The 23,491-nt window shown below is 35.6% G+C and overlaps 1 protein-coding gene across 1 annotated transcript in view; it reads left to right on the forward strand.

The window, feature by feature from the left end:
• The window catches only part of LOC6034008 (nuclear speckle splicing regulatory protein 1), a 39,517-nt gene that overhangs the window by 11,588 nt on the left and 4,438 nt on the right, over positions 1 to 23,491 (forward strand). The window contains 3 exon segments of the mRNA XM_038262779.1: positions 11,619 to 11,872; positions 14,094 to 14,220; positions 14,223 to 14,310. Coding sequence (XP_038118707.1) covers positions 11,678 to 11,872; positions 14,094 to 14,220; positions 14,223 to 14,310 — 410 coding nt within the window. The 5' untranslated portion in view covers positions 11,619 to 11,677.

Consider the following 23,491-nt stretch of genomic DNA (forward strand, 5'->3'; position numbering starts at 1 on the left):
GTGATCAGGGACAAAAGTTACCCCTTAGGACAAAGTTTCACGCAAATCGAAGAGGGGTCGGGGCAACTGCTGTGTGAGTTGGTAGAGAATTACCCATATGTTAGGCTAGATTTTCGAAACTTCTTACTATTTTTCTTTGTAAGGCCAACTTATCATCTTTCATTTGCGCATAAGACAATTGAAATCGGTTAAAATGGCGAGGAGTTATGATTTTTCAAAAAAAGTGGTTTTTGCGAAAATCGACGAAAATGGCAATTGTTTAGACCACCCTAACACGGCGTAGGTCACCCTAATGGCCAAACAAAAAAATACAGGTATAATTATTTCGGCCAGGGAACCCTCAGAAAAATTTTGAGGCCGATCCGAGCACTTTTGTTTTTTTCCATGCTGTTTTCGTGGGGAATTGCTGTATACATAAAATTTTACATAGAGCTTCAGGACACTATTCTACCTTTGTTCATGTTTGAAAAAACAAACAAGACAAAAAAGCTTGTTTTGAGATGAGAAATGCATGAATAAAGTTTCTTGAAATTAAAAAAAAATATTTTGCCTATTTTTCCATTCACACAAGGGGGATTTTTTGGTCCGAAATGTCGTTTTCTTTTTTCGTGAACAACATCGCTTAACCAGTCAAAACACTCACACAAATTTTGGTGGGTGAATCTTAAAACTAGCTTCACCGGAAGTCAAACCTGGTGACAAGTACCCTTCAACTTGCCGTTCGTCACAATTCCGCTTTCGTACTAGTCTGTTGTCTTCTCTGTTGATAAGCAGCTTTTACCTACTGTTTTCTTTTTCGTTTTTCACGCAACGTGTTGGGCTTTTTTGAGTTAAACTAACTTCTTGCTGCAGTGTGCTGTTACCCTTCATTCATGTGAATAGTTTGTACTATGGGAAGAGACACGATCTGCTTTTGAGGCTGGTTTTGAGAGGGTTGCTAGAAGTTAATTATTTATAATAGATTTTACAAAAGCATACTTTTTTTTACTTTCCAGTTTTTTCAATGAAAACTAAAACATGGAGAGTAACAATACATTTCTTGAATGAGCAGGAAAATATTGTCAAAAACCCAAAATACCACCCTACTACAACCGACAGTTAGAGTAGGTAACAGCGCTAAGTCAAGTGAGGGGAAGTATACTTTCTTCAAGTGCGGTGCACAGTCTAGCCACTTGTGGAACAAGTTCCTGAACAGGAGGACCATACTGAAACGCAACACATTTGCCTTTTTAAACTAGGCTGATCTGCTGTTGGCACGCACCATCAGCAGTAATTGGAGAAGTTCTTTTAGAGCTGTTGAAACTAAAAGTAAGACTTACCATAAATGAAAGTTACGGACGCGATGCAGTGTTGCTTAATTGAATTTCGCTTTCAGTATGCACTTCATATTTAAGCTAAACTTTTCATTTTAACAAGAAGTGAATAAAAATCTGAAATTTACCCATAAAAGTCATTAAACAATCATTGTTTTATTCCTAAAATATAATTAAAAAACACATTTTCAGTCGTTCTGTGAAATTAATCTGTGACATTGATTTCGTGTCAAATGAATCGTATAACGAATTTGCTACAGTTTTCCCTGTAAAATCAGGTCGCCTACAGCAAAATAGAAATAGAGATGAATCATGGGATGACCTCCAGCGGAGAAAGATATTTTTCACCAAGAAACCGGTTGGATCGGTGTGATTTTGCTGCATTGTCTGACGGCACTTTTTTTGTTATCAACACTTCATTTGCAGCACCTCGGTTTAGCGGTGGGCTGGGGAATTTCTCAACCACTTCACAGACACAATCGACGCCCCTAATCGGCGGCAGCACTTGGGGAAAACTAACTCTCGATCCGATGCCATCGTCGCACGACTTGGTTGCACCACCCTGTCCGATGGAGACTAACCAACCCCGCGGCGCGCGAAAAAAAAACAATGTCAGCAGAGGCCTAATTGGGGTCGTCACTGTTGAAAGTGTTTTGATGAATGTGATGATTTGAGGCAACCGGCGTCAATGATGGGGACTTTTCCCTTCCGATTGGATTTAGTGAAGGGTAACGGATCATTTGTTGCTTTTTTCAAACTATTTTAAAAGCGAGTTTTTCACCATTGTGTCACAGGTCGTATCAAGATGCTCCGATTTCGATGAGATAAACTCATGCCAAATATGCAAATGCAAAAAAAAAAATAAAAATTAGAAAAAAATATGAAAACTGAAATAATGAGCCATGATTTCCAAATTGAAATAAAAAACAAATAATACACGTGTCCAGTTGATTTGCAATCATTAGCTTTATATATTTTTTTTTTGCAAAAAGTTTTGGTCATAATAATTGCCTTAACAAAATTGTTCAAAATTTATTAAACATATCAAGCAAAATAAAAGGTAATAGCAAATTTGGTTTTGAACACTTTCCGAACAAATTGTTGATTTCCTTTGGAGGTATATAAAAAATAAAAAAACAACTTTTAAATGTTCAAATTTTATAAAAGTCCAAAATAATGTCCTTGAAATAATTGATCAAAATTTTCCCATAGATCACTTCAATAAGTCCATGTTAAGCAAAATAAAAAAGTAATTATAAATTGGGTTCTGGACATTTGGAAAATTTTCGAACTCATATTTGATTCTTTTGGGCGGTAGGCTAGAGAAGTCATCGATGAGACACTTTTGGTTTTTAACATTAAACGATTTTTGTTTTTTTTTTTTCACCGGCATTTTATATTGTGTTGACCGAGCCACGTAGCCCAGTGGTAACGCTTCCGCCTCGCAAGCGGTAGATCGGGGTTTAAATCCCGGCTTGGACAAACACAACTGGTGATCTTTTCCCTTCTGGATTCGATTGCTTAGTAAAGGGAAGTGTATCGTCACAAACTGGACCTTATCAAGACACCTTAGGAAGACAACCTATGGAATGGTAACATTAACCCCGATACTCTTCACGGGTGTTCCCCTCAGGAACAGGGAAAGATTTACTTTTTTTACTTTACATTTTATAATGAGCTTTTTGTTACTTTTTTCATTTACTAAAGTGTTCTATCATTGACCAAAATATGGTGTCGATCCGACCTCTATAGCCAGAGTTATTCGACTGTTTCATTGTAGACGCACTTGGCAGGAACAATACTTTTCTAGCAAAACATCATATTGTTTCATGACAGGTAACTTCCCTTGAACATTTTGCCAACATGGAAACTTCAAGTAACAAAAGTTATACTAATAAGTATTTCACTTTTATATTTTATTTATGCTAAATAACAGTATATCTTTAGTTAAATAAAGGTAAAACTGAATAAATCTGGCAACATGAATTAAACATTCATGTTTTGGAAGAATGCCATACATATTTAAAAGTTTAATTAAGAAAAACCTAAGTGTCTTATTGTTACCCATGAGCTAAAAATAGTGGGAAACAATGAGACATCCCTGGATTCTGGGTATATTCATAAATTTGGTCAAATCTAATGAAAGAACATTGTAGCCCAACTCATGCCCTATAAAGTGTCGAAACAAAACTGAAGAAATATTATACAGGTACACAGTAACACAGAATGAGAAAATCCCACCATGCTACTGACAAACGCCCAATAACTCCAACAACTTTATCATTTCAAAAACTTTGTTCTATCAACACTTCGCTCTAGGATTTTCAAATCATTTCCCTTTTCCGATGTCACAATTTGGTCTCGAAAGTATTTACCTTCTCATCTCATCGGAATGAAAGTTTACTGTCATAAAAATCAGTTGAAGTGGAACCGCGCCTCACAACCGTACCTGCTGCCTTTCACCTGCTTGTCGATTCAGTAGCCCCGACGAAACCCTCGTGAAAGTGTGCGACAACTCTCGGTGTCTACTATACTACTCTGGCCACTATGGCACTGTCCAGCAGGGGTCTCCTCTGGGCGCGAGGACTTCTCTCCGGAGGCGGGTCCCTCGTGGTCTGCGGCCGCGCGCTCGATTGTCTGCGCGTTTTCGCTTTTTCACATCAAGCGTTTATTGACCGGAACCAAGTGTTGCGACGATGGCCGGACTGAATGAAAAAAAAAAAAAAACTTGCTTGAGGAAAAAAGGCTTATCATGATTTCGGTGCAGCAATGTGGAGGCCGCGATGCATTTTTCATGTGATTAAGTGCCACGGTGACCTTTCTGATATTGAATTTTATATTTTCAAGTGTGAAAGCTGAAGGACATTAAACTTTTTCACTCTGCTGAATGTCACTGCTAATTGCATTTCCCAAGCAGTTGCTTGTTCAACCGTAACGACACTAACGATTCCGTTGGCTAGGCTTCGACCATGGTTTAATGCGCACTTATGACGGATCATTACTGTGGCCATTTAGATAATTGACCTGAACGAGTGGTGAGGTGATTTAATTGATTGCCCCATGACATGCACATGCATGGGTGGAAAGAAATGCAATTGGTTTGTGTCGTGATTCACGTTTTTGTTTGAATCAATACAAAATGTTTGATTTTATACATAGACAAACAGTTTATCGAGTAGCATGTCGTGATATTATTTACGAGTTCAAACAATTGTATGGCCATTGTTCGCGTTTTAGCTGTTCGACAAATTTAGTTTTTGGAAAACTCAAAAACTTTTGAGAGTGACTTAATAATTTAAATTGAGCCTTTTTTATCCTTTCACAAGACCAACATCAACGTTTTAAAAAGCAAACATGTTTTTCTATTAGAACTCTGGGAGTGCTTACTGCACTTTTCTTTTAATATTAACGCTTAAGGTTGGTACAAATTTTATTTAAAGTTTCTGATGACCCCCCGCCACCTTCAAAGTTGGCCCTAAAAATCAGGGGGCAAAATTATATTTTTTGAAAAAACATCAAAATTTCAATGGAAATTTAAGTGCAATCAGTTGAAATCAATTTAAAATGCATTCCCTTGCGTTTAGAATCATTTTTAACATGTTTGGGTTGATTTAAAAATCTTTTGAATTTTTGATCTTCCGTATCGCAAGAAGTTTTTTTTCGTTGAAATTTTTGTTTTCGTCAAATCTTACATTTTTAACGACTAATGATTGCAAAACAACTGAACTAGTGTAAAATGCATTTTAAAACTCTTTTTGCATTCGAATGTTGAGACTGTGGCTTGTTATATCAATGTTTATATTTTTTGCCGCCTGCCCGAGACCTCGAGAACCCGGCCAGAGCCGAGGGACAAAAACTTTTAAAAATATTTGCATCGACCTAATTGTCACGTAAAAATTGTTCCCAGAAGTATTTAATATTGATAAAATGTGGGTGTCGACAACGACAACGTTCGAAAACTTTTTTTTATTGGCAGCACAACAACTATCTTGACGTGACGCCAGCGATCAGCGTCATGATTATTCCTTTGATGGTATAAATTTTGCTCCGCTGTAAATACATATTTTAACCCCACCAGTCGTGGTTATTTTTGTTGACGTTTTCCCTATTCTCCTAAAAATAAAAAAAAAAATCAATCATTTTCAACTATGATGTCAATCATGGCATCATGGCATACATTTTGAAACATTTTTTCACTTGCTTCAAAAAAGGTGCTGATTTATTTAAAATTAAATATTAAATTCGGAGCATTTTAACGTGATGTTCAGATTTGTTCGAAATTAAAATGATAAATTCCCAAATATTTCTGAAAAGTTAAATTTGCTAAAACACCTTTACCTTGAACCTGTTGTTACACAGAATTATTTCTCTTCAAATACAAAAAAAAATCCACTTGCGCTTATCATAGAAAAACATCTGGAGTTTTTTTTAAAAGGTCCAATAAACCAAATTTTCAGTTTTTGCTTTTTGTGTGTTTTTTAATATCCCTGATTCAAGGCGGTTTTAAAAACACCCAAAAAGCAAAAACTGAAAATTTGGTTTATTGTACCTTTTCAAAAAAAAACTCCAGACATGTATTTCGCGTCCTTTTCGTCCTCACTTCTGGTGGTTCTCAAGGCCTTCTTTGACCAACTAGCACATTGTCTTTTATTCAACACAGCTAAAAGTTGCAACAACTATTCCGAAGTGCCAAAACTGCAACATACATATTTTGGAAAATCTTATTTCCACTTAGTTCTATATACGCGCAGTGGTGGAGGTTGTTTTTAAAATTATGTTCCATGATTAATCTATTTGAAATGAGTTTATTTGATGTTCCAGTCAACGGTATGATTTTTATTGGTTTGAAAACCTTTAAGAGAGCATGTACGCCTCGAATCCTTTAATATATGCTTACTCTATTCAGACTTTAGTCCTCATTCGTTCACTTGACTTTAAGTAAAGGTTTCTAAAAGAGATTCATTTAATATTAGAGAGGCTAAACTCATTTTTTTTTTCAATTATAACAACAAGTTCTGTTTAAATATTTTTTATTGAACGAAATACGGCCCTACTGTTGACAAATTCATATACTTGATCAAGTATCTCATTTTTACTTTTACTCTCACTACCCGGTCACCGAACCCTGTGAAATTTCGCCTAAGGTATGATAATGACTTTGGTATAAATTATGTATAAATAAAACCAAATTGCAGACAAAACAACCAGCCCTGAACATGACATTGGACACACGTGCATGTGTGATGTAAGCAGGTAGAAGAGTAATGACTATCATTGCGTTAATTTGCTACTCAATCCGGCTCTGTTGTCATTTAAATCTCATTATCGAGCCCTGGCATTAAGGTGTGAGTGTGTGCTGGTCGATAGGCTCCGGGATGGTTGGACTTGTGCCAGCCGCCTCAACCTGCCATTTTCGCATCGTTTTCTGGTGTTGTTTTTGCTCGTCTCTTCTCGGATGCTCATCCGATGGAAGAAAAAAAATGTTGGAAGACGATAAGAAGGGGTGGGACCACGATGGTGTGTTGGAGCATTGATTACAGAGTTGCCTTTTTTTACACGCACTATGAATACCCAGCAAGGTGAAAATGCGCAACGAGATGAGCAGTTTTCGAGCAGAGTTTGTCCGTCCGTTTCACTCCTCGCCAGATTTTACCGCCGCAGGCTCCACGGCAGACTGTCTGCCAATGAAATTTATATTCATGTTTTCAATGGAATTCAACAGCCTTAGGCTGCGTCTTTAATCTTGTTGTTTGTACCAAACTGCAGACGAAAACGGCGGCGAGAAGTTCAAATGGTCGACGAGATGCTAGCGATCTGTCGAAGGTCGATACTACTTAGACTCACAAAGTTGGCTAAGCTGATGGTCGAATTGGCCAAGGATACCCCCTCCGTGTAGCGATACATGTGATTTGTGGCTCTCAGCAGAGCATCGTCAGTTATGCTAGGCCGATCGTGCAAGGTATTGGATTTGTACAAGATCTCAGCCGTCCGTAAAAGTTATTCGTAATTATATGAAATGGATACCACAAATGAGATGATTATTTATTAAGATTGATGCAAATTATGTTTTTTTTCACCTTAAAAAAACATTATTTATAACATATAAAAAGTTTTTTTTTTTTAAATTAATTATGTTCTGTATTTAGGCATTCCAAATCAAACTGAGCACAAGTAAAGTAAAAAATATAAACCGTCAGTCGAACCAGTTAAAAAATTTAAATCTTTTTTTTTGTAATGCATATAAATTGTTTTCTATAAACCTTGTTAATATTTCCAGTACATATGATTGAAGTAGTTGTAGTTGTAGTAGTTATCACCCCCAGACCTAATATCACCCCTGATGGTTGGGCTCTCAGATTTTATAATAGTTAATTAATATTTAAACCAAACATCGGAATACTTATGCAAAGTTTTGTAACCGAGAGTTTTTTTGCGCAAAGTCGCAGTTCAGCAGGGAAAGTTTCCGGTCGATTTTCTCCGCCAAACCGGTTGCCAATAATTCATTCCGTCCGGACCTGATTTGCATCACATTGGAATGCTATCAGCCAGTAACATCCTCTTCGTTTTCATCGGACTGGCCATCACGGAACTCTCGTCATCACCGTCGCTAAATATCGAACTCATCGTCACATCGTGAAGCAAATCATGTATGAGAGCAACTCTCTACGAAATCGGCCGATTTCGACCATTTTTATTTTTTGTATTTTTTGATTTGACTCAAACTTTGTGGGGGCCTTCCCTATGACCAAATAAGCTATTTTGCGTCATTGGTTCACCCATACAAGTCTCCATACAATTTTGGCTGCTGTCCATACAAAAATGGTATGTAAATATTCAAACAGCTGTAACTTTTGAGTGAATTTTCTGATCAATTTGGTGTCTTCGGCAAAGTTGTAGGTATTGTTGAGGACTTTTGAGAAAAAAATAGGTACACGGAAAAAAAAAAATTTGCAGATTTTTTTATCAACTTTTTTTTCACTAAAACTCAATTTCCCAAAATACGTATTTTTTGATTTTCGAGATTTTTTGATATGTTTTAGGGGACAAAAATCCGCAACTTTTGAGCCATAGAGAAACATGGTCAAAAAATCTGCCGCCGAGTTATGATTTTTTGAAAAAGTAGTGATTTTTGTAAAAAATCGAAGTTTCATGCAAAAACAAATTTGACATTATTTTTTGATGCAAAATTGAATTTGCAATCGAAAAGTACTTTACAGATTTTTTGATTAAGGGCTCCGTTTTCAAGATATAGCCACCGAAAGTTTGATTTTAGCGAAATATTTGCAGTTTTCCAATTTTTAAAAATAGTGACCATGAGTGACCATTTCTATAAATATTTTTTTTGAAAAGTTCAGAAAATTTGCTATAAAATTGTCTAAGAGACATTGAAGATTGGACCTCTGGTTGCTGAGATACAGCGGCTTAAAGAAAAAGAAACACGAAAATTGAAGTTTTCTAAGTCTCACCCAAACAGCCCACCATTTTCTAATGACGATATCTCAGCAATTAATGGTCCGATTTTCAATGTTAATACATGAAACATTCGTGAAATTTTCCGATCTTTTCGAAAAAAATATTTTGAAAATTTTTAAATCTAGACTAGCATTTTAAATAGGCGTAATATTCAATATTTGGCCCTTTTAAAATGTTACTCTTGATTTAAAATTTCAAAATATTTTCGAAAAAAAGAAAAACGAATGTTTATGTATTAATATTGAAAATCGGACGTTAGTGCTGAGATATCGTCATAAAAAATGGTGGTATTTTGGTGAACGAAAAACGGCCTTTCAAGCCGCCAGGAATCAATGTCTCTTCAGACTTTGAAACACTGAACTTTCAAAAATAAATTCACATGATCATATTTTAAAAATTGAAGCTTCGCTAAAATTATCGAAGCAGGCCCTTTAAAATAATGAAGTACTTTTCGTTGCAAATTTTGCATCAAATAATGTCAAATTTTTTTTGCATGAAACTCGATTTTTACAAAAATCACTACTTTCAAAAATCATAACTCGGCAGCCCAGACCATGTTTCTCTATAACTCAAAGACCGGATTTTAAACCAAATCTCAAAATATTTGAAAGATTTTGAGATTTTTAGTGAAAAAAAGTTGATAAAAAATGCAATTTTGGCTTTGCCAGAAAATCACTCAACTGTTTGAATATTTACATACCATTTTGTATGGACAGCAGCAAAATATGTATGGAGACTTATGGGTGAACAACGCAAAATAACTGACTCATGAGGAAAGAAGTAAAAATAAAATCCATTGGTAGAGAATTGCTCATGAAATTTGTCACTTTTCGAATAATCGCACGCGTTCCGTTTCGTAAGACCCCGGACAATACGAAAACGTAGCTTGTTGATGTTTATTAAGTTAGCAAAACCTGGAAACGATTGAACCGAATTGTGTGGAATTCTCATTCGGTAATTATTAACTACATTTTATGTGCAAACGGGTATTTGATTGACAGCCCACTTTCAAGTCTGTAGGCATACACAAAATCTAATACATTCAATGCCTTTCGTTTTATTCGCCTTCCTGAGATGTTGTTTGTGTTCGTAAATGTGGCACAAACACTTCAGACAGCATCGCGGAAATCAGTTGTTGTAGTGTTTTTCCTTCTTTTATTTTCATCTTAAATAAAACACGCAAACACGCGATGCAAGTCTCGAGAAACTGTATCTTGTTTAGATTGGTTTAGTTTCCGTCCAAATCTAAGCTGCTTTAATTTTCAAGCTTTAATTTGGTGAGAATCTTTTAGCTATAGAAAGACCTCAATATGTTTTTTTTGGGGGTGCCCAAAGTATTTTTGTCTTTTTTCTATTTTACCGTTATTAAGAGATGATTTGAAATTTGATCGTTAGCGACAGTTGCTAAATTATTTTATGGGTTATGAGTTATCATGATCTCCAGAACTTGTCAATCATTGTAAATTGATATAACATTAAATTCGATTAGAACAACATTCTTAAAAATAACTCGACTTGAGATTTTTTGGAAATGTTTTGTGAATTAATCGGAAATCAATAAAACAAAATAATTTTGATATGGTTTCATTTCATGTTATAGGGGCCATCCATAAACAAATTTTCTACTATTTTTTTCTGTCATATAATATGTCTATAGTACAGTACCATTGCGTTTTTGGCAACATGAGGTGATTTTGTTGTTGTGGGAAGCTTCCAAAAACAACGCAAATCCTTCAGAATTATGATCAGGGTTCATCCATAAATCACATAATGAACGAAATAGAGGTCTTTTTTACAAGCAAAAATTTATCATTATTTCTTTCTCTAGTATCAAACCTTAAAAATGTCAATTTAATTTATAGACAGATTATTAAATGATTAGCTTAAGATTTAAAAATAAGTTCAGACTATTGGAAAAAAAACTTTTTATTGTGGAATTCCATTCGAAATTCGTTCATAATTTCATTATTATTACTGATATACTGATTTCTGTCAATCTGAATAAATCGTCAAATGCGTTATCAGTGCACTAAACTGATGCAATCATCGCTTCGTATAACCCAAAGTACTTGAAGCAAAAAGGGATTCTAGAAGCATTGCTCAATATTGAGTGACAACTCAAGAGTCGCATATAGGTGAGCCCGAGCTGCACGCAGTCACATTCATTAATTGCCTATATAAATTAAAATGGAGTTCACATTATGTAACCGTAGTCGTAGAAACGCACCTCGACGTTACAGAGCGAGTTGTATTTGGGATTGGCTTGGCCTGAATTGGCAACTCATTTGGTCAAGTCCGCCGCCACCGCCGTCTTCTGAAGCCGTCCGGTGATCGCTGGACACATTCCATTCCTTGGTGTTTTTTTGTTTGCCGCATTTTTGCTGCGCATGTTTTGCTCTGCTATCCACCGTGTACCCGACCAAGTCAGCCTTTTTGCACGATATGGATGCGATTTGAGCTGCCGGCTTCTAACAACACCAGTTTTTGTATATTTTTACGCCAGTGTTGTATCGATACACTGCTCTCCGATACGTATGCTATGAATTGGATATATTAAATTTGTGCAAGTTTCGCAGTGACCGTTACGTCATTTTTATGTTAAACTTGTTTTAAACCTGCTAATTAAGGACATCTTTTAGATATGATGTAATGGATTGCAGTATTAAAGATTGTAACTGGCTAGAGAGAGAACGTAACTGAACAGTTGATTAAATTGTTGAATAATGGCTTACTGAAGAATTGGCTGCATAAAAACTCACACTGTTGATTATCCTTCTTAAATTGATCTAAGTATCATTATTTAATACTCAATTACTAATTTCTATATTACAGACCATGTAAAGATCAACTAGATTCCACGGAACCGATTGGTGTATGAAGGCGTTTAAAAGATGGCACTGCGACTGCGGAAGGATGTCCAGAAGGCATCGTACTACGTCTGGTTCCTAGGAGCACAGGAAGCGAAAGGATTGCGCGGATCGCGCGTGCTGTTGCCAGTAATCCCGAGGCTTATCGAGCGGTCCAAGGAACACGAGCCCCTCAAGGTTACACTGCAGATATCCCATAAAGGGCTGAAAATAATTCAAGTAAGTGAACAGAACATTTTCTACATAAGAAACATGACAATTTTGTAATAACTTATTTACTAAGCGATAAAAATGTATTTTGAAGAATATTTTAAAAGATACAAAAATCAAACCATCCACATTTACGACCCCCGGGTCTTTTGTGGTCTCTATTGCAAATTTCTGCTCGAACCTAGGAGTCTGAAGGCTTGAATGGGGAGGGCACCCAAACCTCTTTCTACTCCAAGGAACCTTCCACCCCAGTGTTTGAACTGACGCCCTTTGGATTGCGAGTCCAACCGCCGCCAGCGATTCCACCGGAGTTTTACGGCGATATGATGTATACGCCATTGAGGTGATTGTGCTGTAGACACGATTTTCTGTTTTTGTTCATTTTTTCAATTTAAAATGACTAATTTAAGGTCTGCCCTGTAGAAACTGTTAAAAAGTACAATAAAAATGTGGCCCCTACAAAATTTATTGTTTTTTCCTATTCTCTACGATTTTAAATCACAAACATCATTTGGCCGAAAAAATAGCAATAAAAAATCACTACTTTTACTTCCCAATGATGTATGTATACATTGCTCGATCAAAGCAGGTTTTATTTTTTGTGCCAGCTATTTTGACAGCTGAGCGGATCCCTTAATGCAATGTCCACGTGGATACTTTAAGGGGGGGGGGGGGCATTAGGGAGCGTTCTTTTATTACGTAACACAGTTGGGGGGAGGGGGTCGGAGGCCGTGTTACGCTCAATACACAAATTTAAAAATATGTATGGAAATTTTGTTACGAGGGGGGAGGAGGTCTAAAAATCCTATTTTTTGCGTTACGTAATAAAAGAACGCTCCCTTAGCGATTGTCTACATATTTTTTGAATGAACAATTGTCCGCAAGTGGGTGGGTCTAGAATTTTCAAAAAAGTGTCTACGTGGATGTGGATAAGGTGTCATGCATTAAGTACATTAAAATCAGCCAAATAATTTAATACTCCACCCCCCTTTGTCACGATTTCCCTATGCTTTTAATACGCAATGTCACGCTTGCTCTCTTCCCTCAGAACGTGACCTACTTTATGGATGACGCCTAATGGACGTCCCCTTAAGAATTAAATCGAAATAATGTAATAAAATACTGCCCAGTCTTGATTTGGCCCCACAATCCTCAAATCAACATTCAAACAGTATTGAATTTGACTTTTATCAATTCTCAATGTATACATACATCATGATGAGTAAAATTGGCGTATACATCATTGTTTGTTTGCTTAATAAAATTGGCCCCAGAGCAGTTTTTTGAAAAATTCTTTCATCAGGAGGTAGCTTTTAAGATTCTTTATCAAACTGTACAATAACATTGAAAATGTCCAAAATGGCGTATACATCATATCGCCGTAAAACGGCAGAGTAGGCTTGGTTTGGTGTGTTGTTTGTACTTATGGCATGGAGACGACTCCTACACCTGGAATGGCTTAACGGCCTAACAACCAAGGTCGGGACCGATATTTTACTTCCGCATCCGATGGAAGGTTGGAGCAGATGGGAATCGAACCCAGAATCATCCGCTTACAAAGCGGACAGCGTAACCATTCGGCCACGCACTTTTAAAAGATATTCATATGAATAAGATAGGCTCACATTTAGTAGAAGTTCATTACATTAATGCTCATCAATTTACGGGAACTTAGATATGATATAAAAAGTATGAATATGTGTTTATTGTCTTCTATGCAGAATTATTAAAAAATTAGAGAAAAATGTATATTTTGATGTAAATGTAAATGTTTCTATGTTTTGATGATTATATTTTTTTTTGTGAAAATAGACTTTTTACATTACTGTACACAAAAAAAATGTAATTTGTACTTTCACAAAAAATCATATATTTTTACACAGGTTCAACACTGCTTAAAATCATTTTCAACAGTGGATAATGCATTTTAAATTGTTTTCAGTTAATTGTTGGCGTATATCCCTTGAAATTTTGAAGTTGATGAATAACGAAAGTATTTTGTAATACTATATGCCTATAACTTTGAATATTAGCCTTGTTTTTTAAATTTTTCCTGGTGGCCATGCATGAAAGGAGGAATTTATAAATTAAGTTCGAATGATTATTTTAGAATAAATAATTGAAGAAAAAATTGTAATATAAAATCATAATAAATTCAACATTTTTACTTTATGTTTTTAATATTAGTGAAAACAAATTTAATAAGAAACATTTTTTTTTACATTCTCAGGGCTCAGCGAAGCATTTTATACCGCACGGTGCTATAACATGTTCTGTGCAGACAGAGGATATTGTAGCTTGCATTCTGCTGCTGTACAATCCAGCCACCAAGTGTCCCCTTCACGTGCACGCGTATTCGAAGCAACCGCCCAAGCGCTGCACGAGCAACTCCAGATACTGATAAACCGTGCCGAAAATCAGAAGAGATTCGCTGAACTAGAAACTAGGTGAGTTTTTGTCACTCTGCTGATGGCTGGTTGGCTAATATACCCCCTCCCCAACTTTCCGCACCCCTTTTGTAGTGTTCCCTCCCTTCCCAGGGCTTGCGAACCTGGCCAAATTAAGCCACGAGATGAAATCTGCTAATTATATAAGCTCCCGATTCGTGATCTGGTAAAGCGGCTTATTTGCCAATCCACGATGGCAGAGTTGTACGCGACTCAGCGCTGTGATTCCGTATTATGTGCTTGATTACAGATCTTGTGTATTTTTTTTTATAACTGTGCACGGCACATAAATACATCTCTCACCTTGGGGATTCGACCACGTTGATATTGTTCATCTTGATGGCATTTTTTTTTAATTCCAACCAATTTACCCTAAATAGGGTAGCGGCAAAATGTCAGTGCTGATGGAAATATATTAATCATTATGGTGCGAACAATCGCCGTCATCGTTACTGGTTGTTTCGTAGAAAAGGAAAGAACAGAGTCGAAAATAGGTTAATTCAACATTTATACGCTAAGCAATGTATTTCAACAGGTAGCAGGTATTTTGTGTAGTATTGATTTTATTTTGTTTTTCACGTGGCTTACAGCCATATTTTTGACGAATGACCTACATTTGGAGATATACTGAAAGACGATCAAAACTTGGAAATTTTATACGCGTTTTATGAATAGAAAGCTTGTAATTTACGCTTATTAATTGCTATTTAGTTGTAGACAGGATACTTGATTTTAAAATGTTAAAAAAAAATAATTCAAATTATTCTATCTACAGCATTGCCTTGGCGTTCTCGATTGCAAGATTCCTACTCGAATAAAAGCTTAAATAGAGCTTAACATTAAAGTCCTCCTTAAAAATAAAAGTTTTATCTAAATTTATTCGAAAATATAGTTTTGCAGATACAAATTTTGCAGATGCAATTACATTTTAAGCGGCAAAATTAAATATCGTTCTACAACATGCCGCCAGAAGATCACCTCTTCAGCAGACTTTCAACGCTGGCTGTTGACATCACGGTCATTAAAAATTCATAAAGGAATGTGCTTATGATGTCAGTGAACAGTTATGACAGCCATACCTCGCCTCTGAATTGCAAATTTTCTGCGATCATAGTCGAGGGCATGTAACCTTAAGATGATGCAAAACGATTAGAAGGATTGTCGTTTGTGTTGAGTTTCTGTCCTATTTCAAAACTTTTTATGCGAAATGATTTTATGAATCAAAATAATTTAATTTAAAAAGGGGATCCTAATTCAAACGTTTTCAGAATTGATTGAACCACCCTCAAACCTGAGCAATTCTTCAATTTGAAATTAATTAGCCTAATTTGCTCAGTAACAAAATGGGAAATTATCCGTTTATACCATAAAATCGAATAATTATTCAATTATTTCGTTTCTTCTGGATTTTCCATTTCTCATCAGAGGCTCATTCGAGAGTGAAAGTATTTTGCGTTTTTGGCTTTATGCTTTAGTACAGCGGTTGAAAAATCCCACTAGTGTTGTGGCCACCATACGGGTTATGATCACATCTGTTCATGAGATTGATCTTCTGTGCCTTCAAGTGTGGTCTAACATCTCAAGGTAGCCGCCATCGCTCAGTCAGATGGTTCACCTGGGCCGGCCTTCTACTGCGGAATTTGCCCATGTTAATTAACACCAGAAGAAATAATGAAATTAATAATAAAGCGATTTTTACAGATGATCTCCGTCTTTCAGTATGGGTAACTGAGTATAAATATAAGATGAAACTTCACTTTGCATGAGATGACTGGCTCAAACTCATAATTCAGAAATTGTATAATGAGGGCCAACTGCATAAAAGAATGCGTATATTTTTCAAGTGACTGAGTGCAATTCTCTACGAAATCGGTCTTTTTTCTTCAATTTTAATTTTTGTATTTTTTAATCCGACTGAAAGTTTTTTGGTGCCTTCGGTATGCCCAAAGAAGCCATTTTGCATCATTAGTTTGTCCATATAATTTTCCATACAAATTTGGCAGCTGTCCATACAAAAATGATGTATGAAAATTCAAAAATCTGTATCTTTTGAAGGAATTTTTTGATCGATTTGGTGTCTTGGGCAAAGTTGTAGGTATGGATACGGACTACACTGGAAAAAAATGATACACGGTAAAAAAAATTTGGTGATTTTTTTATTTAACTTTTTATCACTAAAATTTGATTTGCAAAAAAACACTATTTTTAATTTTTTTAATTTTTTGATATGTTTTAGAGGACATAAAATGCCAACTTTTCAGAAATTTTCAGGTTGTGCAAGAAATCATTGATCGAGTTATGAATTTTTTAATCAATACTGATTTTTTCAAAAAATCGAAATATTGGTCGCAAAATTTTTTTAACTTCATTTTTCGATGTAAAATCAAATTTGCAATCAAAAAAAAAATGATAAAGTGCACCGTAAAGTTATTTTGATAAGTGCACCGTTTTCAAGTTAAATCCATGTTTGCACAGAAAATCGTGAAAAATTTTTCTGAGAAAATTCTGAAAATTCTCTATATTCTGCTTCTTCGGACTTTGTTGATACAACCTTTAGTTGCTGAGATATTGCCATGCAAAGGTTTAAAAACAGGAAAATTGATATTTTCTAAGTCTCACCCAAGCAGCCCACCATTTTTCAATGTCGATATCTCAGCAACTAATGGTCCGATTTTCAATGTTAAAATATGAAACAGTCGTGAAATTTTCCGATCTTTTCGAAAACAATATTTTAAAAAAATTCAAATCAAGACTAACATTTTAAAAGGGCGTAATATTGAATGTTTAACCCTTTTGAAACGTTAGTCTTGATTTGAAAATTTTGAAAATAATGTTTTCGAAAAGATCGAAAAATTTCACAAATGTTTCATACATTAACATTGAAAATCGGACCATTAGCTGCTGAGATATCGACATTAAAAATGGTGGGCTGTTTTTGGTGAGACTTAGAAAACATCAATTTTCCTGTTTTTTTGCATTGCAATATCTCAGCAGGTCGTATCAACAAAGTCGAAAAGAAAATATAGAGAATTTTCTCAGCTTTCAAAAATATTTTTTCAAAACTGTGCAAACATGTGCACTAATAAAAATGAAAAGCTGCAATTTCAAAAAGTCACCTAAATATGGATTTAAACGAAACGTACTATCAAATTTTACTGAAGTACTTTTTGATTGCAAATTTGATTTTACATCGAAAAATGAAGTTGAAAAAATTTTGCGATCAATATTTCGATTTTTTTTAAAAATCAGTATTGATTAAAAAATTCATAACTCGGACAATGGAAATTTCTGAAAAGTTGGCATTTTATGTCCTCTAAAACATATCAAAAAATTAAAAAAATTAAAAATAGTGTTTTTTTGCAAATAAAATTTTAGTGATAAAAGTTAAATAAAAATCACCAATTTTTTTACCATATCATTTTTTCCAGTGTAGTCCGTATCCATACCTACAACTTTGCCAAAGACACCAAATCGATCAAAAATTCCTTCAAAGATACAGATTTTTGAATTTTCATACATCATTTTTGTATGGACAGCTGCCAAATTTGTATGGAAAATTATATGGACAAACTAATGATGCAAAATGGCTTCTTTGGGCATACCGAAGGCACCAAAAAAGTTTCAGTCGGATTAAAAAATACAAAAAAAATCGAATGACTGAAATCCTAGAGAACTGCTCTGAAAAGATCAAAAACATGCAGAAATTTCCAGTGCAAAACGAAAACAGGAGTTTAAATAGTGTACCGTAAACCGGTTTGATATTGATAAAACGTCAATTTTGTTTAGTTTTAACCTTGTTAGGCTTGTTTCAAAATTGTGCAATTCGAATGATTGTGTAAAATGAGTTGCATGTTATTTTCATTCAATATATTTTATATTTTCATTCACTATAAAATATTTGGGTAACTAGGTTCGTTTATTATTATTAAAATAAATTTAAGTTAAAGTGAATACAACACCCAAAACTGGCAGTGCTAGTCCGAGAGAATGATGGTCTCGAGTCGAGAGAATAGTGGTACCATTCACGGACGCAGAGAACACAGCTCGAGATGGGCGATAGAAATATTCTCTCGAGGTTCATTTGCAAAAAAAGTTCATCCGTCAAACAAAAACCAAAAGTGTCGACAACGGGAATCGAACCAGAGACCTTTGACAAACCAATCAATGACTTAGCTGCCTCGGCCACCACAGCTTGGTGACCAAGGAGAAGTCAGAAGTCGATGTATGACACTTGTTGGAGATTTATTGATTCAACTAACGAATGAACTCATTTGTTATGATGGTGTGAGTTGGTACCATTATTCTATCGATTTTGGCACTGAGCCCTCAATAAATTTTGAGAGAACGATTATCTCGACTCTGAATTTTGGGTGTAGATGTTAAATTTGGTTGGGATTGCCTCACCGTGTCAAGCCTTCGGACACCCAAGTTTCGAGTAGGAATCTCGCAATAGAGAACGCCTAGGTAATGCTGCTGAGCGAACAATTTGATTTTTTTGAAATCTGTAAAATAAGTGAAACTAAATTTGGCTAAATTCTTTTTATATTTTTTTTTGTGTTGACAATCCCGGAATATTATTAAAAAAAAACTGAATTATCAAAATACACTGGATCCGGGGGATGTATGACCAAATCTCACCCCCCAGACCCAATGTCACTCCTAATGATGGTACTCAGATATTTAGTTTGAATTTTCCTTACACTATATACAATACCGTCATCAGGGGTGACATTGGGTATGGGGGTGAGATTGGGTCGAACAAATTCCAGCATTTTTGTATGACTCAATCTCACCCCCAGACCTAATGTCACTCCTGATGACGGTATGTTAATTATTTTTCGTTATTTTATGATTTTTTACAGTGTTTTGAAAATGTGTGTAATTTGTATGGCGTAATATCAGATTGATTTTTTAAATTTTTCATGATATTTTTTACATGTGTATATTTTATTCTTCTATACGAAGATCAATACTATTACATACTATTCTATTATTATTATTCTATTTTTTTAATCTTCAACCTATCAATCTCAATCCCTGGTCAATACTATTCTTGCTAACAGTGAACCGAATTTTGGCTTTTTGTTTATGTATTGAAATCTCATTACGTTAATTATTTTTAAAATAACAAGAAACAATATTAATAATCATTGCCCTAAAAAAATATCTTTAATAATGTTGTAATCAGTGGCTAGCCTACATTTACAAAAATCGTGTGACATACATATTCCACCCAACGGCAATTATGTTATTTGTACCTGGTCAATCAACGACAACAAAACACATTTGGTGTGGTATCGTTTGCCTACAAGCAAAAAAGATCGTGCGTGTGAATGAGCCTTTTGTCGTCCGCGCCAATGCCGTGTCTTCGTCACATGTTGTTGCTGGGTCACATGGCGATCGAAAGCTACTCGAGTGCCAATTTCGTCAGGTGGAATCTATGACAAAGAAGGGTGGCCTGTCGCGACCACACAGAGAATCTATGACCCGGTTTTGCGAAAGACGGACAGGTTTTCGATATCGCACCCGACCCAACGTCATTTCATCTCCGATGGTCAGATTGGAATTATGAAATCAACGTGAAGTGGTTTGATTCCTACTGGCTTTGATGCTGCTGTGACTGATTGCAAGTGAAAACTGGTTGTTAGAACAGCTTTCACTGATGAAGATAAAGATGATGAAGTGAGATTCCCAGAGTTCCGCATGTGATGCCAGTTTAAAGGTCGCCCTCTCCGTTTCGTTCACTTTCAATGGAGTGTGAACTTGAAGGGTCTCACAAAAAGTCATCCGACGTAAAGTCGAGCATTAGTTAAGAGATATGCAGCCCAAGTGAGCTGATGTTGGTCGACCGCGTTGGTGGCCTCGATTTGTCAGGCAGATTGGATAAGACACAATGGAGCTCTGAGCCTGCGCGCGACCGAATTAATTCATTGCCGTTTTCGTTTCACGCGCACGCAGACATCTTGCCAGAAAGAGCAAACATCCAGCCTCACACCAGCAGCAGTGTTTCATTCCGTTTCTCAATCCATGGTAAAGCATTTGAGTAATTATTTCACATTCAAATGGATTATTGCAACCCCTGGCAAGCAGCATGGTTCAGTGCAGTGCTCGCGCGACTGCGACATGTTTTAGCTCAGGTTCCTCTATTCAACTGCTACAATGAAGTTTACTTCAAGCCATTCTTTGATCAAAATTACCCACGAACCGTTTTGATTTTTAATGAAACAATGATAACAGATTTGTCGAGATATTTATACGAATTGGTGTAAAGGGTTAGTGAGTTTCATGTGTACTAATAAATGTGGAACACTTTATTTTAAGGTTAAGTTTTTTCCTATTTAAGTGTATTCTGGAATCAATTTGGCCAACATTTCAAAAAAAAGGTTTACCGACTCTTCTCAAATGTACGTAGAACATTGGCATGAATGGTAGTTTTATCCCTGATAACAAATCCAGAGTTCATTGTTCGATATTTCGTGACGGAGGGGTGAGATCGAAACAACAATTTTTTTGGCAGAAAACCCACAATTCTTCATATTTTTTTTTATTTAGGAGTGCAAAACCCGTAGTGTTATAACATTAAATAAAAAAAACCTAGATGATTGTGTATCATAAGGTCGGGAATTTGATGTCCATTCTTATGTCACATTATGAGACTTATGCTCAGTATTGGGACTGATTGTTTATTAACCCAAATTGTTTTAATCACCTTAAAATGTATTGGAATTACGGGCTCTTATCGGTATTTTTCGGTGAAATTAAACTTTCAAAATTAGAAGAAAGAAATGAAACTGATAGGTGGATAGGTGACTAGTGTCTTAGAAGAAGATTGAGACTTGTAGAACATGGACCAATTTCGATGCAGGCAGATTTTCCAACGATGTTATTCCAGATTAGTATGAAGTTTCAACGAAAAATCCATTCTATCAATCAAAAGGCTCCTAAATCGGGGTTATACCTACTCCAAAATGTTTTCAGTTGATATCTTTAAGAAAAGTTCTAAAGCTTTAAAAATTAATTGAGTTAGAGTAGGGTTTTTAGAGTATGCTTTGATCTTGTTTTCTTGACTGTCACAAGGCTTGCCACAAATTCAGATTTTTTTGGCACAGACCTAACACTCAATCTAGTATAACTTTTAAGATAATCATTTTAGCATAGCAAAGCATTGGTGTCATCCGTAGTTGCTACTCTGTTATTGACCAGGACCTCCAAAAAATGCTCCGTGAACCACAGATGAAGAGTAGAAACCAATCATCATCACTTCGCAACTTTGAAATTTTCCTATTATGCTAGTCAATCACAGCGCCGGCCACGACCAGTGGTAAGATCACGGGGAAGTGGATGGGAATATTAGTCCGATACTTGAGTTAGGAAGACCGCTAAATCGGCTCCGTCTTCGACAAAGTATCACGTGTAGAGGGTGACGAGCGGGCATTCCCGGGAAAATGACCATTTTTGGACCTCTCGATTCCCGGGAAATTTGGTCGAGACTCCCGAGAAATTATATACCGTAAACTGGGGTCAATTGGGACACATGGGGCGAATTGGGACAGCAGTTTTAACCATTGATTTTTCTTGTTGGTTTCGGTTAGAACAGTTCTAACTTAGAATAGACTCAGACCAACAAAATGTGTACATCCATTTCCAAATTTAAAAGCTTTGAGTGCTCTAAACACTGCTGTCCCTATTCAGACTGTAGTCCCAATTCGCCCCAGATTACGGTACCTATAAATAACGAACAAAAATTACATAAACTAATCATAAAAACATGTTCATGTTCAGTGTTCGATGTTCAAGTTCGAATAAACCAAAGCTTCTTTTATATTTTTATTCAGAAACTGTAAATTTTAACTTTTCAAAAAATCCAAAAAGTTTTGACCCCAAAATTAACCATGAAACGTACTAAGCAGTTACACCCCAGACATTTAAATATGAATTATTTCTAAGAGGGAAAAGCCTTTTCAAGATAAGTTTGAATTCCATATGCTCTCTCGAGCAAAAACATTAAAAAAATGTAAAATTTTAAATAACATGCATTTAACACTAGTTAAGTTGTTTTGCAAATAGAATTGACGAAAACAAAAAAAAAATCGAAAAAAAACTTTTTGCGATACTAAACATCGAAAATGTTCCAAAATTCAAAACATGTTTGAATCAAGCAACACATGCAAAACATGCACTTTAAATCAATTTCATCTGATTGCACTTAAATTTCCATTGAAATTTCGAAGTTTTTTGAAAAAATATTTTTTTGCTCCCTGATTTTTCGGGCCGGCTTTGATTGTGACAAAAACTTTAAATAAAATGTGTACCAGCCTTAGCTATTTTATAACAACAATAAGTTTGTGCAACTTTAGAAAAATCACTCAGATCACATTAAGATACATTTTAAACTAAAATTTTGAGTCCCAAAAGGCTCGAGAAACGATCTTGTATTTGAAGATTAAGAAAAAAATAATCAAAATGTAGAAAAAAATCCTCAAAATAATGAGGCTTCTTAAAATAACGTTTCATAAATTGTAAATATCTGAATTCATTGTAAAGAAACAAATTTATTTCTTTTCTTGTTAAGTTATTGACACTATCGGCTAATTTAAGAAAATCTCGGGTCCCGGGAATTCCCAGGAAATTGCAAAACTCAACTCTCGATTCCCGGGAAACTGAAAATCTCGAGAATCGTCACTCTCTAATCAGTAAGATGGGTGTGAAGCCAGGATTCACCGTGGTAGAGATGTGGCTGGTCAAAGTTATTCATTGTCCTTGATCCTTCGTATTAGATTCATCTTGAAAGCTTTCAGTTCCCCAAGGTCGTGTTGAAAGTTCAATATTAGCCTAACGGGTATGCAACCAAGTAAGTTAATGAATTCAATTTTGCATTCAATATTGCATTGTCTGTTCTTGATTCTCAGATTCCAATCAAGTTTCTTGGATTCATATATCATTCGTAATCCTTCTAGTCCTCGATGGTCTGGTGGTTAGCATTTTTGTATGCTGACCCAAAGGACGGGGATCGAACCCGCCGCGAGCTAATGAATTCTTTCATGCATATTCAAGTGTTCAGAATTCCTTCCTTCCATAATTTCTACATAGGAGCAGATGAGAATCGAACCCAGAACCTTCCGCTTACAAAGCGAACAGCGTAACCATTCAGCCACGCCTACCCTTATAACTTTTCAGATAT

The sequence above is a fragment of the Culex quinquefasciatus genome, chromosome 3 (genome assembly GCF_015732765.1).
Source record: "Culex quinquefasciatus strain JHB chromosome 3, VPISU_Cqui_1.0_pri_paternal, whole genome shotgun sequence".
Classification (NCBI taxonomy): domain Eukaryota; kingdom Metazoa; phylum Arthropoda; class Insecta; order Diptera; family Culicidae; genus Culex; species Culex quinquefasciatus.